This window comes from Neoarius graeffei, chromosome 27, assembly GCF_027579695.1.
Source record: "Neoarius graeffei isolate fNeoGra1 chromosome 27, fNeoGra1.pri, whole genome shotgun sequence".
Lineage (NCBI taxonomy): Eukaryota > Metazoa > Chordata > Actinopteri > Siluriformes > Ariidae > Neoarius > Neoarius graeffei.
Genome location: NC_083595.1, coordinates 51973849 through 51991259, shown reverse-complemented (window position 1 = coordinate 51991259; position 17411 = coordinate 51973849). Strand labels below are relative to the sequence as shown.

The 17411-nt window shown below is 41.0% G+C and overlaps 1 protein-coding gene across 1 annotated transcript in view; it reads right to left on the bottom strand.

The window, feature by feature from the left end:
• Nucleotides 1-73: 73 nt before the first annotated feature.
• Nucleotides 74-17411, bottom strand: part of gpt2 (glutamic pyruvate transaminase (alanine aminotransferase) 2) — a 53141-nt gene continuing 35803 nt past the window's right edge. Inside the window, exons 6-11 of the mRNA XM_060911913.1 lie at nt 13579-13658; nt 9184-9320; nt 4407-4581; nt 4163-4318; nt 3826-3938; nt 74-1926 (exon numbers count right to left, since the gene is read on the bottom strand). Of these exons, the coding sequence (XP_060767896.1) occupies nt 1803-1926; nt 3826-3938; nt 4163-4318; nt 4407-4581; nt 9184-9320; nt 13579-13658 (785 nt within the window). The 3' untranslated portion in view covers nt 74-1802. The remainder of the gene's footprint in view (nt 1927-3825; nt 3939-4162; nt 4319-4406; nt 4582-9183; nt 9321-13578; nt 13659-17411) is intronic.

The following is a 17411-nucleotide window of genomic DNA, read 5'->3' as shown; positions in this document are numbered from 1 at the left end:
TATTTGCTCTAACAGAGGAATGAAATAAAGAGAAAAGGCCCCAAAATGGTAATTTAACAGTCTTCATTTTAATGATGGCTTTAATTTGGTATTTAAATTCATTACTATTTACATAAAATTAGTCAGATGAGACGTTAATAAAAGCAATGCAAAATGAATGAAGACACTAACAAAAAAAAGAAGAAAAAGTGGATGTAACTTGCAAAATTCAGACATAACTGATCTGCCTTCATTAATATGAACTCCATGACATGAACGTCCACAAATAAAAGGCAAATTCATTGAAGCAAAATGACAGTAATGCAGTAGTTCAGTCTTTGAGTTCAGGCATGTACAGATAATCATTAAACTGATATAATAGATGTTTCAAATTGCAAAACATTTGGAAGGAGACTGCATAGGTAGGCATCATCTCTGGGCATTATTTTTTGCCCACAAGGAGAGAAAAATTTCATGTCATTCATATACAACTGTCTTTTAAAGGCGTTTCCTGCATACACTATCACAATCTCATGATTCTGTTCAAGAGTTTTATGAAATGGTTAAAACGTGATGGATGAAATTTCCAGAAGGGGGAACACTGTTTTAGCTATGAGGTTATTTAAAAAACAAAACAAAAAACACCACAATACAGTATAAATGATACTTTTGTAAACCGTGATAAAAAGTTTGGCAATTCTTTGTATCTGATGTGCAAAATGTAATAAGTTTGCAAGAAATTAAAATGTGTATTATTATTTATTTTTCTGCAAACTCTTGATTTTTTAATTTCAATACAAAAATACACTGTAAAACTGAATATCAGATGAGAGCAGTAACACAATGACAAGAACAAAAACAAAATAAAAACCCTTAATCATCATGCACTGTGCATTTATGAAATTTCTTCAGTACTGTCCCAGTTGTGTTACCGTACTTAATGCTGCATAAAGCTGATTCCTGGGAAGTACAAAAGTGTTTTAAATAGAACAGATGATTATGGAGCACCTCTCTTCTTCTCATCCCTTATTTATAAAAATAAAAGCAGAAACTATTCACAGTACAAATCTGAAAATAAAAAAATGCAAATCTTTCTTTAAATTATTACAATTATAGCCTATTACTGTCTAATTTAAAAGCTGCTATAGGTAGTGGGTTCAATTGGATAATTTAGTAGTTTTTGTTAGTTTGCTTGTAGCCTTAATAGTTCATTCAATAATAGTTAAATAGTTACCTTACATGTTAGCATAATGTCATGCTAGTTTGCTAACGAACATAGTTAGTTGAATGCTAGCTAGCTTATTAGCAGCCCTGGTCATTGATTTTAATTACATACATTTTAAAGCCACGCAATATTTTTATTTATAAGGGATATAACTGGAGGGACTTTGTATACCATGAAGGAGGTCCAAATAAATACATTATTGTTTAATGTCATATTGACAAACCTAATTTTGTCATCTCTTTTGTAATGTAAAACAAACAAAAACAAACACCTGTGTTTAATGAAGATGAGTCATGTTGTAAATACTGAGAAAACATCCCATTCTCATTCAGACCCTATAAAAAGGAGCTTTTCACCATCTCATGCTTTAGTGTTAGATCTTTTCTAACTCAACCATATTGACTCCATCCCATTCCTCATTATTTTACAGGAGCACAAAGGCACATAGATCATGAAAAATAGTCCTTTTGAATTTTGAGGGGATTTAAAGCAGATTATGGGTCTTTTATGTACATGAAATGTTACTCAACACAACTGCGATTGTGGTTAGTGTGTTAAGTAAAATTTCAGACGTATCCCGAGGTCAGCAGTCAGTAGCTCATGCTGGAACATTGCACTGAGGGTCCTTTAGGTCCGAATACTCCTTTAGAAACCTGACGTGGAAGTCTCGCACCTTCTCCAGGAGCACTTTCAGCTTTTCGTGAGATGGCAGGATAGTCATTCTGAAATGAACCAGAAAAGCAGAACGGAAGAAGTGAAACTTCTGAGGAATGCAGTAGCAAATCTGATAAACGCAGTTCCTCTTACAGCCTACACACAAACAGGGCACTTCTTGTTCTTGAGAATTTCAGCCCATGCAAATCTAATGTCACCCTTCCAGTGTAGAAGGGTTTTGTATATAATACAAAGACTTCTGGTGACGAACGTCATTTTAACTCTGAATACACCAATTATGATTTGTGAGATAAATCTCTATGATAGATATGTACAAAGTTAACAGAGAAACGACAAAAAAAAAAGAAATGCTGTTGGGAGAACAGGGCACGATTTATCAGCCACATGACATTATGGAAGTAGTCTATAGTGCGATTCTGACCATCAAACAGCCTCATTCAGCAGGACGCAAAGTTAAAACAAGCAGTAGTCAGTCATCAAGCAAAGTTCAAACAACCCGCACCACTACAGGGATCGAAATGGGAATTTGGGAGCACTGGTCCATGCCTCTCAGAGGTACTGGTCCGAATGGAGTAGCACTGGTCCGTATTTATAATTACAAATTTCAAGCCGATTTTATATATTTTTTCATATAATATAACCATATTATACATGAGTGATCAATTTCAACTGTCTATAAACTTCTTCCTCAGTCATCTCATCATCATCACAATCTTCGAAACCCTCATCCAGATCATCATCATCATCATCTATTGGGTCATACACCACATCATGCTGCGCCTCCTCGTCATCTTCATCTTCCACCTCCTCATTCTGTCTCTCCTGGGGCTCTGCGTCTCCTGCCATATACTCCCTCTCATCACCTGCAGGCTGAGCAATCGCATGCTCTAATTGGCTACTCTAATACTAGGATATCAGCTTATATACTGTGAGTAGAGAAAAACAAAATGGTGGCTTTGTTACCAAGTATTTAAAAGAAACAGAAATAAGGGCCACATACTTGTTGAGCGATATCCGTTTGTTTTGATAGCTGTCAAAAAATGTCAAGCCAAGGACTTTTAAACTTCGCGGGGGTCTAATCTATCTGACCAATAGCGGTTCAAGTTACATTTGTCTTCACGGGCAGCAACGAAAATGAACGGGAAGAAACGAAACTTTGTGCAGCCATGCTGCATGTAGCGGTGTATACTGCGCACGTAAACAATATGGCGGCGCCCGCGTCTATGCCAACTTGACAAATGTCTCATAAAATCTATTGAAATTATCGTAAAAAACGGTAAAATAGACCAAGTTCTGCTTAAAATGGGCGAGAATCGTTGACAGAAATCATCGAGGCAGTGAGTAGTTTGATATATATAGCGTGGCGAGCCAGTCGCCCACTCGGTCGAGTACATGTTGTCACTAGTCGCCCGTAACCTTTCCAACTCGCATTGGCGAGTGTGCGACTGCTCGTTTCGATCCCTGCACTACATTCCCCATCTACCCATTCTGTAGGTGGCTAATACCTGTAATCAAGGTGGGTAATTTAGTGGGTTAGGAAAAAAATTAACACCATCAGTGACACCAAGTCTGACAGGAACGCTAAACATGTAAGATCCCTTATCTCTAGGTTACAGACAATGTAGCTTACCTTACACTTTATTTGATTACAAACTCATCTGAATGTGAATTTTGTAAAAAAAAAAAAAAAAAAAAAAAAAAAAACGCACTCAGCCATTTCTCAGCAATGGATTATGGGTAACGTGTGCTTCTTCTGCCACATATTGGTAAATATGGACACTTTATGAACACTTAAATAAAATAATCAACATTTTGTCTGTGTGTTTCTTAAAACAGCTGCCTTTCTAACGAATACACAATATAAGCAGACCTGATTTTAGGACTTTAGGACGGATAAGCCTTGCACCAGGACTGAGGAGCACTGGCAGATTGGGAAGTAACACTACCTGAAGTGGTACGTGCCCTCTCTCTGTCCAAAGCCGCTGCCAGGTACCACACAGATTCCCGTTTCCTCAAGGAGCCGCAGGCAGTACAGCATGTCCGGCTGCATTCCCAAAGCCTGCACACGGCCATCAGAGGAAAATCGGTAAATCACAGCTCAGGTGAACAGATGTTGCATTTCAGCTGGTCACAGTCAGTAAATTTTAAATATCACAACACGCCTGTCTTTTACTATACTCTGGTTTACACGCCATTATACACCCTTTGTGTTTATAATCAAGTTTACAAAATCATTGATGAATGCCAAGGTTCAGGTTTCAATATGAAGCAGAGAGGACGTACCTTAGCTTGTTCCACAGCTTTTGGAGGGATAAAAATCTGAGGGAACGCGTACATGGCCCCCTGCACAGGATTACACTTGATCCCAGGCACTGCGTTAAGGATCTGCTCTGTTAATTTTGCTTTTTCTGCTAAAGCTCCCAGCACGGCTGCTTTTTCCTGAAACACACACCAGTACATAGATATTTAATGAAGAATTATCATTCTGAAGTAACAAAGGACACAAATTACACAGGCCACTGCAAACCTTGTGGAACTGCATGAAGGATGGTTCGTCTGGTCGAGGAGGATTCACGATCACGTCCATGGCAGCCTGTCCGGCCACGGGGGGGCACAGACTGACCGAGAGCAGCTTCACCAGCTGGGCCTTGACCTCCGGGTCCAGGTTAACAATCTCCATGAAGCCTCCTCTGAACCCACATCTGAGGAACACAGGTAGGAGTTAGAGGTCATCTAGAGCTCCCTGTTGGGATTGAAGCATTTTATGAGCACGTAAAAAAAAAATTCCAGAATGGATGCAGAAATACTCCAGGGATTTTCCAACCTCATCAACAATTACTGCATCAGTAACACGTGTGGTTTAGCACAAGCAGACATTTGAATACGTTTCCTGCTGGAAACCACAGATTTAAATGCTAAAATTTTGCACTGAATGTTCAGAATTACAAAATGTCATTTTAAAGTGCTGATGACACGTTTTTGACATCTTTGGCGATGTTTTATAACATAAAAAGTAATTCCCGATGATCCATATATTAATTCACGAAGGCACCTATTTTACAAGTTATGATAAACGCGGCTATTTGGGCAAATTTGACAGGGCTGCGGCACCCAGGAGACGAAGGAGGAGGAGGAGCTATATGACGTCAGCGAAAGAACCTTCCTCCTAACTTACCAGTTTGTTGTTGATGCGACAGGTGTTCAGTTTATCATTATTAGTATATATATATATATATATATATATATATATATATATATATATATATATATATATATATATATTATGCCTTCGCGTTGTGTTGCCGGCTTTTGCGCCAAAACCCACAAGGATGGGGTAAGTTTATTCAAGTTTCCCAGAGATCCCGAGCTGCATGCGAAGTGGGTGAAGCAAGTCAGGCGCACTCGTGACAAGTGGGAGCCCTCACCAACATCCGTCCTGTGCTCTGAACACTTCGATTTGGATTGTTCCGACACCCTTCCCAGCTTAAAAGAATCTCTTGGGTGTTCAGTTCAGCACAAACGTGTGTTACTACCATCAGCAGTGCCTACACAGTGTTGCCAGATTGGGAGGTTTCCCGCCCAGTTGAGCGGTTTCAAGTGCATTTTGGTGGGTTTTGAACACATTTTGGGCTGGAAAACGTCAGCAGTATCTGTTGCCAGATACTGCTGAAGTTTTCCAGCCCAAAATATGTTCAGAACCCACCAAAATGCACTTGAAACCGCCCAACTGGGCGGGATTCCTCCCAATCTGGCAACACTGCCAGTATTCCGGAGGGGGTCTACTAGTAGCTATGCCGGATCCAAAGACAGTCCTCCTGTCAGAACATGTGTTGTGAAACGACATAAGATAAAGGTACGTAGAGCTATAGATTCTACATGATAATCATAAATGTAATCATAAAGTCAGCGTGATATCAGTCATGTATTTGCTTGTGAAAGCTTGCGGCTTTCATGTAACTGCCGCCTAGCAACGAGAGGCAAAGGGTAAAGAGGGTAGGCTATCATAGATTCTATTCGGAAGAGATCAACACAATTCTAGACTCCCAGAAGAGGAAGAGCTAGCACTAGAGAGTTCACCGGCGTTTTCATGCGCCATTTCCATTGAGTAGAACCAGAGTAGAACAGCCAGTGAACCGCAGCGTGTTCTCCCGCTGACGTCACAGCATGGCCGCGAGCCACGGACCCAGTTTTCTTGCGCTGTGCAATTAAAAGCTGGATATTCGGGTAACAACAGCTTCTTTTCACGTAATTATAACAGAAATCTAACATGTTTGCCATGTTGTGTAGTTTATTTAAGAAATTGCATAGAGTCATGTTCGTGTCATCAGCCCTTTAAGAGTATAATAATTTTAGATTTTGTTCTCATTTCAGGTTAAGTAAATAATTTTGGTAGATATTAAATAAAAGCATCAGTGAACTCTTGTTTTTAATATATTGTTGTTTTTCTTTTACATGCAGCACTTATTTTTCTGGCCTATACATTTTAAATGTAGAAAAGTATTGTGATATATTTTTGTCACATCACCCACCCCTACTATGGAGGGTTTTAGCCTTTTATACAATCCTCTATCTATAAACCATCAGACTAGGACATATTTCTAATAAGGTGAGCCAATTTTTTTTTTTAAACATTTAATGTTGTGGAAGTGAGTTCTTGTCATCACTTATGTTAAAGCAGCTGTTCTTCACCAGGCTCTTGATTTTTTAAAATCTCTCTCTTAAAGTTAAGACAAAAAAGTCCTGAAGATGTCAGAAAACTTCAGGTTACAGCTTTACCTCTGACTTTTATAAAGCGCTGACACTGGAGACTCCTTCCTTAATATTAAGCAAACACATTTCTCCTTCCAAAAAATTTCACCACATCAACGATTACGCAAATTTTTAATTTGTTTACACGGAGTGCACACGTTACAAGCCCCTGTGAATGAGCTGTTACTATAGAAATGATAATGTGCTCGAAAAAGCGCATTAATATAAACCCGTGATTTGCAGCTGCATTACTGTCAGAGCTGCTGTTCTGCTGGCAGTTCACTATTGCCCCTTTTCCACCAAAGCAGTTCCAGGGCTGGTTCGGGGCCAGTGCTGAGTTTGGAACCGGGTTTTCTGTTTCCACTGACAAAGAACTGGCTCTGGGGCCAGAAAAACCGGTTCCAGGCTAGCACCAACTCTCTGCTGGGCCAGAGGAAAGAACCGCTTACGTCAGCGGGGGGGCGGAGTTGTTAAGACCAACAACAATAACAAGACCGCGAAAGATCGCCATTTTTAAGCGACAAGAAGCAGCAGCTGTACAAATGCGAAGTCAACCATTATTATTATTATTATTGTTGTTGCTGCTGCTGCTTCTTCCGTGTTGTTTTTGCTTCAATATTCGCACCAAGGTTTATGCAAACGTAGCGACCTAACTGACGTATACAGTGACGTAACTGACGTACCGTATTTTTCGGACTATAAGTCGCACTTTTTTTCATGGTTCGGCTAGCCATGCGACTTATACTCCGGTGCGACGTATATATGTTTTTTTTTTTTTTTCACCGCGGAATAACTGGAGCTGATGCTGAGTCTGACGACAGCCACGCAGAAGAAGAGGAAACGGCACTTCGTCTGCCGCTGGAGTTGGCAGAGTTGTTCAGAAGCGACACCGAGGATGAGGAATTCAATGGATTTGCCGATTTGGAGTGAAATCGCCAGCTTGATAAACTTGATTGACCTGTGTTTTATTATTAATGATAGGGCTATAGTTATTTAAATAAGTTATGTAATGATTTTAGGCAGTGCTTAATTTGTGAAGTGGGAGGTCGGAACGCAGGAGGTGGGTGGGTCCGGCGACTCAAAAAAAAAAAAAAGGTGGGGGGTGGTTTACTATAACTTTACGCACACGCGCTTATTGTGTGTGTAAAAAAAAAATAATAATATCAGACATTATGATCTTAGAAAACGCTTTAGTGACGAACAGTTACAGACAGTAATATGTCGTGATATGTTATAAAATATTATTTTTATTAGGCTATATATTAAATTATATATTAAATTTATCTTCTAAAATAACAGACTACTCATATCACAACCGGTTTATTTCACCATTGGAGATCAGATCACACAACACATGAGTTAAATTACTCTTTTTAAGGATTTAAGTAGGGTATTTAAAAGTGGTTGTTTTTTTTTCACTAGACGGTTGTCTTTGGAGATGATATACCTATAGCCTACTTGACCTCTGATTTAATGAAATAAAATTCGACAAAAATGAAGAATGACTCTCCTCGATGATGACTACAGCTTTAATAACAAAGATGAAAGAGCCATGGGGCGATAATAAGCCCTACCGGTAAAAATAATCTAAAAGCAAACTGATTAATGCATCAGTAATAGGCTACTAATATTAGTTATAATAATAATAATAATATAGGCTATTAGTAATAACGATAGTGATAGTATTAAAGATAGTAGTAGATATTTAAAATAATCAGACTAGGCTACTTACAGGGCAAAGGGCGCGTTATCACTGCTCAGCTGTTCGTTTATTAAATAAACAATGCAGTCGCGCAGTAACCACACGCCGCTTATCAGATAGAATCACAGATTCTATGGATAGAATAACCCTTCAAAAAAGTGCGACTTATAGTCCGGTGCGACGTATATATGTTTTTTTCGTCTTCATAATGCATTTTTTGGCTGATGCGACTTAAACTCCGGAGCGACGTATAGTCCGGAAAATACGGTATACAGCGACGTAACGGACGTGTCTTCCCTTAGCACCGCGAGCTATGGAAAAGCAAACTGGTTCTCAGCTGGCTCGCAAGTTGAACGAGTTGTGAACCAGCACCAGCACTGGCCCCGAACCAGCCCTGGAACTGATTTGGTGGAAAAAGGGTATCTGAGAAAGAGAAGACTGTGTAAACTACAGCCAAGCCTTTCCAATCTGTCAACAACATTTCCACAGCAACAACCCCACTTGGACTTTTTAGTGAATAAAAACTGAGCCAAATATCTCAGCTGGCTGATTTTTGGAGGCTTGGATTTATTCGCAGTGTAGCACCGGATAGTATTCATGTGCTGAAATGATGATACAGCTAAACTGTCATGCTCAGCTCTTTGTCAGCGATGCTGTTATGTGTATTTATGTTGTCCTGTGTGGTGCAAGTTAAAGTCCAGCGTACTGCACACGATGTCCTGGTCAGTGCATTTCCTGTTTCTGTGTCTTTTAGTTTAAGCTGCACTAAGCATTAATCTGCCTGCAGGATGAGGTTGTTAGGACGTGTGAGCGTTTAAGTCCGGGTGGAATTTCAAAAGATGGCTGTACTTACTCTCCTGTGTAACCTTTGGAGGTGGAGTGGAAGGAGGCCAGCTCGACGCTGTTAAAGTACTCCGGCCCCATTTCATACAGCACCTTCTTAAACGAGTGGAACTGGCAGTCGGGAGCGTACACGTTGTCCTGATACACCTGCAGGGTCAAGGAACACATATTAACACCGACGATGCTGAAGAAATGAACATGAAATGTAATATTCAGGAAATTAACAATTTTAAGGAGGGAAAATTATCCTGAAGCAGCAAGATTTATTTATTCATTCATTTACCACATTTAATATAGCGCTCTTTTCATACATTGAGCACGTTCAAAAGCGTTTAACCATAAAATGTATGTAGAAGTGTAGAAATTAAACAAAAGACAGAATACCAATTAAAATCGTAGGATATAACAAGATCAACTGTGATCTACTGCTCACTTACGTACCGTATCCCCCGCTCTCGCTTAGATCAGAATGCAAGTAATCGAAGGAATATGACGCTTATTATGAATGCTGACTTCAACAAATAATGAACCCTGAAACAAGTAAAGAGCAGTGTCTCTCCCCAGGGATTTCAAACAGCATCCTGGGAAACTGTCATTCTGAAATAGCATTTTGCTTCTTGAAATAGCGTCAAAATCCACCCTATACGTTTCATAAATACATTCAGTCGGTAAACAGGAAGTCAATGTGCGACAGACCTGAAAACGGTAAACACGGTACAGGACCCCAAGCTGAAGTTTGGTATCAAGTACCAAGTGGCTATGATTCGTAGATGCTGAGAAAGAGTGTTTATATTCAGACACTATGATAATATGATGTAAACGAGTGAGTTTTAAGAGAACGCTTAAACGTGCCAACAGATCCCGAGTCTCTTATATGCAGGCATGCAAACTGGTCAGGGGTGAAAAAGGTGAGAAGGATGCACGGGGACACGGCACGCGCGCAAAAGTACATTTCGTAGTCTACGTTACAAAAAAAATTGCAACCAGTGACATCTTGAATTTAATACAGTACAAAATAACTTTCCATAAACATGTCTTAATAAGTTACTGTTGAGTGGCCGGTAAATTGTACCATTTATTTGTCAGTGGCCGGTAAAGTTTGATATTTTGTGAAGTTAATTTTCACCCCTGTGTACAACACAGTGGGCTATTTACAAAAAGGTATATATTACTGCCTGTGCTATCTAACAGACCTACCCCAGAGGACACACCTGGCCAATCCCTGTCTGTCAATTTTCTTAAAGACATCACCTATGTGAAATCAGGGGCGGATCTAGAAAAATATTTATGGGGTGGCAAGAGGGGGGCAGGAATTTTTGAGGGGTGGCAATGTATTACAGACATGTATATATACTGAATTTAATCACAGTTTGACGACAAATAGTATGTACACACTACAAAAGGGCACAGACTGCCATTTACAAACTCATACAGATAAACTTAATCTCATGCCTTTATTGTTCACGAAGAACACACATTCTCAGATGAGGTCTATACCGTTTCTGGACAGTTTTATACTGTATATGCAAAAGAACAAACACTAAAAAACAACAATAACAACACTGCTTCAAGTTCAGCATGATTTAAACCATTTACACCAGTGTCACATTTTATAGTTTTTTTCCCTCACGCTTTGTAAAGGCTCACCAGTGAGCAGAACATGAACTTGTCATGCCTACAACAGCTGAATGCGGCGATTTCCATGTTGCTCAGCAAAACGCTTCACAAATTTATCAAGATCTAATGCTTTTGTGCGCTTTGATTCAATGCTGAGTACAGCCAAACTTGATAGTCTCTTTTCTGTCATAGTCAACCGCAAATAAGTCTTTATGAGCCTGAGAGATGAAAAACTTCGTTCACAGGATGCACTGCTCACAGGCAAGACAACCGCTATTTTACACAACCTGAACAACTCAAAAAAACAACAACAACATCATCTTGGTATGGGTCCAAAAACAGTGAACTCCATGAGAGTGGTAGGACTCTCCTGTTCCCCCTTTTTTCTGTCTAGTACTCTCCTCGTCTGATGTAACTCATGTTTAAGATCCTCAATATTTGAATCATAAGCTTCAGCCAATAGCAATGTTTTCCTTGACAGATGGTGAATCAATATTAACTTTTGTGGCCGACTTTACACAAAACTAATGTCAGACCTAGCTAACATTAGGCCAAAAAAAAAAAAAAAAAAAGTGTGTTTCAGGTAACATGAAATACTAAAATAAGGTCGGTAGGTAGGAAATTTTTTTTCTTAATTTGTTTTATTTTGTTCGAAAAAATTAACACAAGTAAACATCTTACAAAATAGTATTTTGGCACAGAATCCTTTATACCACACATCATAATAAAATAAGTGTTTTAAATCTTTAAACGAATAAAAAAAATATCGCAAGAGTTCGAGTTATGATCTGCGGAAGCGTATTGCTGCCACACTCAAAAAAAAAAAAAATTGGCTTAGACTCAAGTAATTACGTGAAAAGATATTGTTAACAGAGTTATCACGTTTTTACAATATGTTTATCATCATGTAATAACATCACGTAATTTCATGATACGAAATTATCACGTTATGATATTTTCATGTGATAATGTGAAAACACCTTATCAAGAAATAACGTGAAAATATGGTTTAACGTCCTAGGCTAGGATACTTCCATTAAAAGCAGACGGCCTCGCCTAGCCTACTGTAGAACTTGGGTCGAGCAAAAACATGGCTGAATCCTGAATGACTCCTATTTGTATAAATAGGGGACTACATAGGCGGCAAAATGTAGTGTTTTTCCCTGCCATGGAAGTGCACTTGTATACTGAAGAGGAAGCAATTTGCATTACAGCCAGGAGGGCTGATAGAAGTGGCAAAACATTTTACTTTTTATCGTTTCTTTCACAACTTGAATGCGTTGAAACAAAAAATTATGACAAACTAACGCCACTTACACTAAAATATCGAGGGAAATTTGTAATAAAAACTTTGCGGTCGGCAATTTCGACGCGGAAATTCTCGATCGGTCGGGTTACCGGAAACACACTTTTTTTTTTTGCCTTACATGTATAGTTAGCTAAATAACCTTCTCCAACCTGATTTTTATCCTCTCAAAATCAGCATCGCAACTATGCTAGCACTGTTCATTCATTATAATTTCATTTTTTGATAGATAGTTAATCAGCTTTTACCCCTTTCCTCCCGTGTCTCCTTTCCTCGCGACTCCTGGCTCCCTCGCTTCGCGCCTCTCAATTTTCCAAAACAACCAATCTCTGGCGTTATCTCGTGCTGCATTCGCCGCAGTCGGACATTGGAAATTCGCGCACGTAAATGTCAAATTGGCCGTAATTTTTCTTTGAATTCGTCGCTGCCAACTGGGGTAGCAGCAGGGGTGGCAAGGCTTTCTTTTAGAGTGGCATATGCCACCCCGGTAGATCCGCCCATGGTTATTCACCCCCGAGCACGCTGGAAACTGTTCCATTGGTATTCAGATTCAGTCGCGAGATGAGGTTGCCAGATCTCTCTATAAAAAGGTGACTTTGCGGTCTGAATCTGTGGAATATTCGTAAGCGAGGACTGGCAACCAGCAGTGGGTTGTGCACCAACTGATCAGAACTCCAATGGAAAAGAAGCGTGTTAGTAACTGTTTATCTTGATTGGCTGTAACCTTGTAAGTGAAATGTTTGGCAACAATAGCGTTGTAGCCTGCCTACCCCCCCCCAAAAAAAACTCTTCGGAGCTACACGATTCACACAAGTGACCTATTTTGGGACCAAAACGGCGAATTTCGCCGAAAGGTGAGGAGTTTGCATGTGTGTATATGGCACGGAAGATTGTTCCAAAGATTAGAAGCGCTCCAACTGAAGCATCGGTGACAAAATGTAGCAGTCCTGACATGCGACCTGACTAGCGAGAGACTGTTCTCCGATCTGAGTGATCTACTGGGCTCGTACACAGTAAGCATGTCACGGATATACGTGGGCGATTTGCCGTGCAGAGCCTTATACATATGTACCAGCACTTTAAAGTTGAGGCAGGAGTAATGTGACTATACCTCGAAGTTCTCGTGATGACTCTGGCTGCTGCATTTTGAACTCTTTGCATCTTCTGAATCAGGGTACTGGGAAGCCCGTGTAAGAGTACACTGCAATAATCTAACCTGGACGTAACAAGTCCATGACGACCTGAAACTGACGCCGCCCACTCACAATTATTTCCACAGCTGCTTAGCCATATGATCGTTCCATCCCCCTGCAAGTTACTACTCGAATTATAATCCCCATTTCAATGCTTAAGAAATGCTTTAACCCTTTAGTCTCTCATCTCCGAGTGTTCTGCTTAACGTCAAGCGCAAAGAAGCACAAGAGCCACTAATCATAGAAAACAAACAAACAGTCTTTTCTCCTGTTAGCTTTACATCATTACCTCATCAGCCATAACAAACAGGTTCTCCTCGTAGGCGAAGTGCAGGACGTCCTCGATACACTTCTTGCTCTGGACCTGACCTGTTTTCACAGGAAGAGGAAAGATGGAGAGATAGACAGAACAGTACACTCAGGACAAAAAGCAAAATCTAACCAAACTGATTCATTTAGTCAAATCTCATATCAGGGCTTTCACCAAAGCGTGGATGCGTGGCGCTTCGCCATGCTGTGCGACGTCAGCGCTGCACGGTCACTTACACACCAAAATAAATAAAATAAAATAAAATAAAATAAATTGAACAATACAGAGTACTTTCTGCACCTAAATATCTCCTGTTCCCCTCTGAAAATGAGTAATAACTATAGAAATAGGAAGATCTTGTAATATAAAGGTCTAGACTCTCCTGGTACTCAACCAAGAAGTGAAAATAAAAGGTTGCGCTGCGTTCACAACCATACATAAAACCACGTTCTAGGCCAGGGGTGGGCAAACTTTTTGGCTCAGGGGCCACATTGACTTTTGAAATTTGCCAGGCGGGCCGGGCCAACACCAAATTCATACATATCGAACATAAACCGGAAAATCTTTAGTGTTATTGTAAGGCCTTCACTGACAGAGACCCAAATGCAGATCAGATTGACATTTATTTTAGTTCTCAGTCAACAAAGGCAGAGCAGAAAAATGCTTGCAGTTCAATAGATTGGCACTGGATTCATCCAGAAAAGTAATATATATATATACACACACACACACACACACACACACACACACACACACACACGACAGTAAGAAAAGTAGCACACTTAATTCTTAAATTACATCTTTGAGCTGCCAGGATGAGTAGGATGCCAGTGTATTTGTATCATTTTATACATACAACTAAATTGCATATCATTAAATTGAACTAAATTACGTATCAGTACATATCATTTTTGTACATTTCACTGAACTCGTAGATTTACACCTGAGTGTTTTTTTTTTTTTTTTTAACCATCCACTTCCAGCCTGCCAGTACAACCAACCACCATTAGTAGGAGAGGCACCACACCATGCCAACATGTTTGCAGTTCAACAGTTTGGGTACCACACCATTCCAACATGTTTGCAGTTCAACAGTTTGGGTACCACACCATGCCAACATGTTTGCAGTTCAGTGGTTTGGCACTGGATCCATCCAGCCCACAAAATCAAACAAAATGGCTCAAGAAAGCAAAAAACTCCAAACTGGTTTTCAGGTTCAAAGTCACTCACTGAAATATTTCCAGTCCTCAAAAAATCAAAACACAGGTTCCAAACAGGTTTTCATATTCCAAAAGGCCACTCATAGATCAGAATAACCTCCACAGGCAAAAGTCCAGGAACAGATACAAGCAGAAGCAAGGTCAGCTGCTCATAATACACCTATAACAGCAGACAGGGACATAAATGAGTTAATACTCACATTCACTCAGCAACCGCTGAGCTGTATTCGTCCGTGCTTGCGCTGACTGGTTGTTAGCATAATTAGCATGCTTGGAGGAAAAGTGCCGTTTGATGTTATATTCCTTTAAAACTGCAACGGTTTCTTTGCAAATAAGGCATACAGCCTTTGATCGGACTTCAGCAAAAAAAATATTTAGTTGTCCATTCTTTATTGAACACCCTGCACTCACTGTCCACTTTTCTTTTTTTAGGACCACTCACTGTAAAGTTTTATCCTGCGTTCTCGAGATCATCAGTGGCACGGGCGCCAGAATGACTTCCATGGCACGCGCTGCACCACTCTGCAAATGTAATCTCGCGTGAATACGACTGACTGGAAATACGGATCTCTAGAACACCTGTCTACGTGATAACACTGACGCTTATAGTTTATAGATCTGCTCAATCGCATTTATATGATTGTCTTCCGCGGGCCGGATTAAAAACGCCAACGGGCCGGATGTGGCCCGCGGGCCGTAGTTTGCCCACCTCTGGTCTAGGCGCTGATCGTGAGATGGCGCCGTTATGTGATTTGACCTCGATTCTGTTCCTGGCATCCTGAAATTGGAAATGAAGAGGTGTGCTACAAAGTGTTTTCATTTCAAATCTAATTTTGCCCTTTAAATTTTGCTCCTTACATATTTGACAAGGGGCGGCACAGTGGTGTAGTGGTTAGCGCTGTCGCCTCACAGCAAGAAGGTCCGGGTTTGAGCCCCGTGGCTGGCGAGGGCCTTTCTGTGTGGAGTTTGCATGTTCTCCCCGTGTCCGCGTGGGTTTCCTCCGGGTGCTCCGGTTTCCCCCACAGTCCAAAGACATGCAGGTTAGGTTAACTGGTGACTCTAAATTGAGCGTAGGTGTGAATGTGAGTGTGAATGGTTGTCTGTGTCTATGTGTCAGCCCTGTGATGACCTGGCGACTTGTCCAGGGTGTACCCCACCTTTCGCCCGTAGTCAGCTGGGATAGGCTCCAGCTTGCCTGCGACCCTGTAGAACAGGATAAAGCGGCTACAGATAATGAGATGAGATATTTGTCAAGATAAAAAGCAGCAAATTTAACAGTGTTGAATTGTGCCTAAATCAGCCCGAGATGCCAACAGAATGCACCATTTGAAGTCTCTAGTTTCAACATTTTCCAGGGCAGCATGTCCCCGGACCCCCCCCCAGCAGCCTTTGGGGCCCTCCGGGCCAGGCCGCATCAGTAGCACCGCTCTGATATTTTTTTCTGGTGAAAGCCCTGCATGTACCTTCCTTAAATGGCCCTTTTCCACTACCCTTTTTCAGCTCACTTCAGCTCGCTTCAGCCCAACACAGCTCGCGTTTCGACTACCAAAAACCAGCACGACTCAGCTCGTTTCAGCCCTGCTTAGCCCCTAAAACTCGCACCGTTTTGGAGTGGGGCTGAAGCGAGCCAAGCCGTGCCGAGTGAGGTTGGGGGCGTGAGCAGACACTCCCCTGTGCACTGATTGGTGAGGAGGAGTGTCCTCACATGCCCACACACGCCCCGCGAGCGCGCTGGGATCTGTAAACACCGCAAACCCGGAAGGAGAAGAATTACGAATTACGAGAATTTCTGAAGCCTTATGCGCCTCGCCTCATCTATACGCTCTTGCCAGTATCTGTCCGCGTTGTCGGTGACAACAAGCCACAGCACCAAGACCAGCAACACTAACGACTCCATGTCCTCCATGTTTATTGTTTATTATTCGGGTCGTGAGACTACCACTTAAAAGATCACTGAATCAGTGACATACAGAGCATCGTGGACGAGTTCGCGGAGCGCAAGGCTCGTCGTATGCCCTTCAAATAATGCGCGCAGTAGGCTATTGATGTTTTATTATGAGCCATGTACAGTATGTCGCCTAATGTTTTTTTGTTTCTGAGTTACATGTTCGTTTGAAGGACTTAATGTACAAACTAACATAGTTGCACCCCGTAGTGTTGAAATTGGTAAACACAGTGCATTCAGTGAGGTTTGCACCGCCCTCCTTTTATTTCTGACTCTTCCTGTCACCGTTGCAACCTCTGAGCGCTCATTCGTATGCCCTTCAAATAATGTGCGCAGTATAGGCTATTGATGTTTTATTATGAGCCATGTACAGTATCCTAATGTTTTTTGTTTCTGAGTTACATGTTCGTTTGAAGGACTTGATGTACTAAATAACATAGTTGCACCCGGTAGTGTTGAAATTGGTAAACACCGCAGTTGCGGACATTTTGTAGCCTAAAATGATGTTATGATAAGCTTTAATAAAGGGCCCGGTCATTTGCCCCGCCCCCGGCCCGGCTCTGACTTGTTCCGCCACTGTCACTGATGTCACTGTTTGCGCTGCTTAACGACATCACGTGACGTCCACCCACTTTCGCTAACTCCAC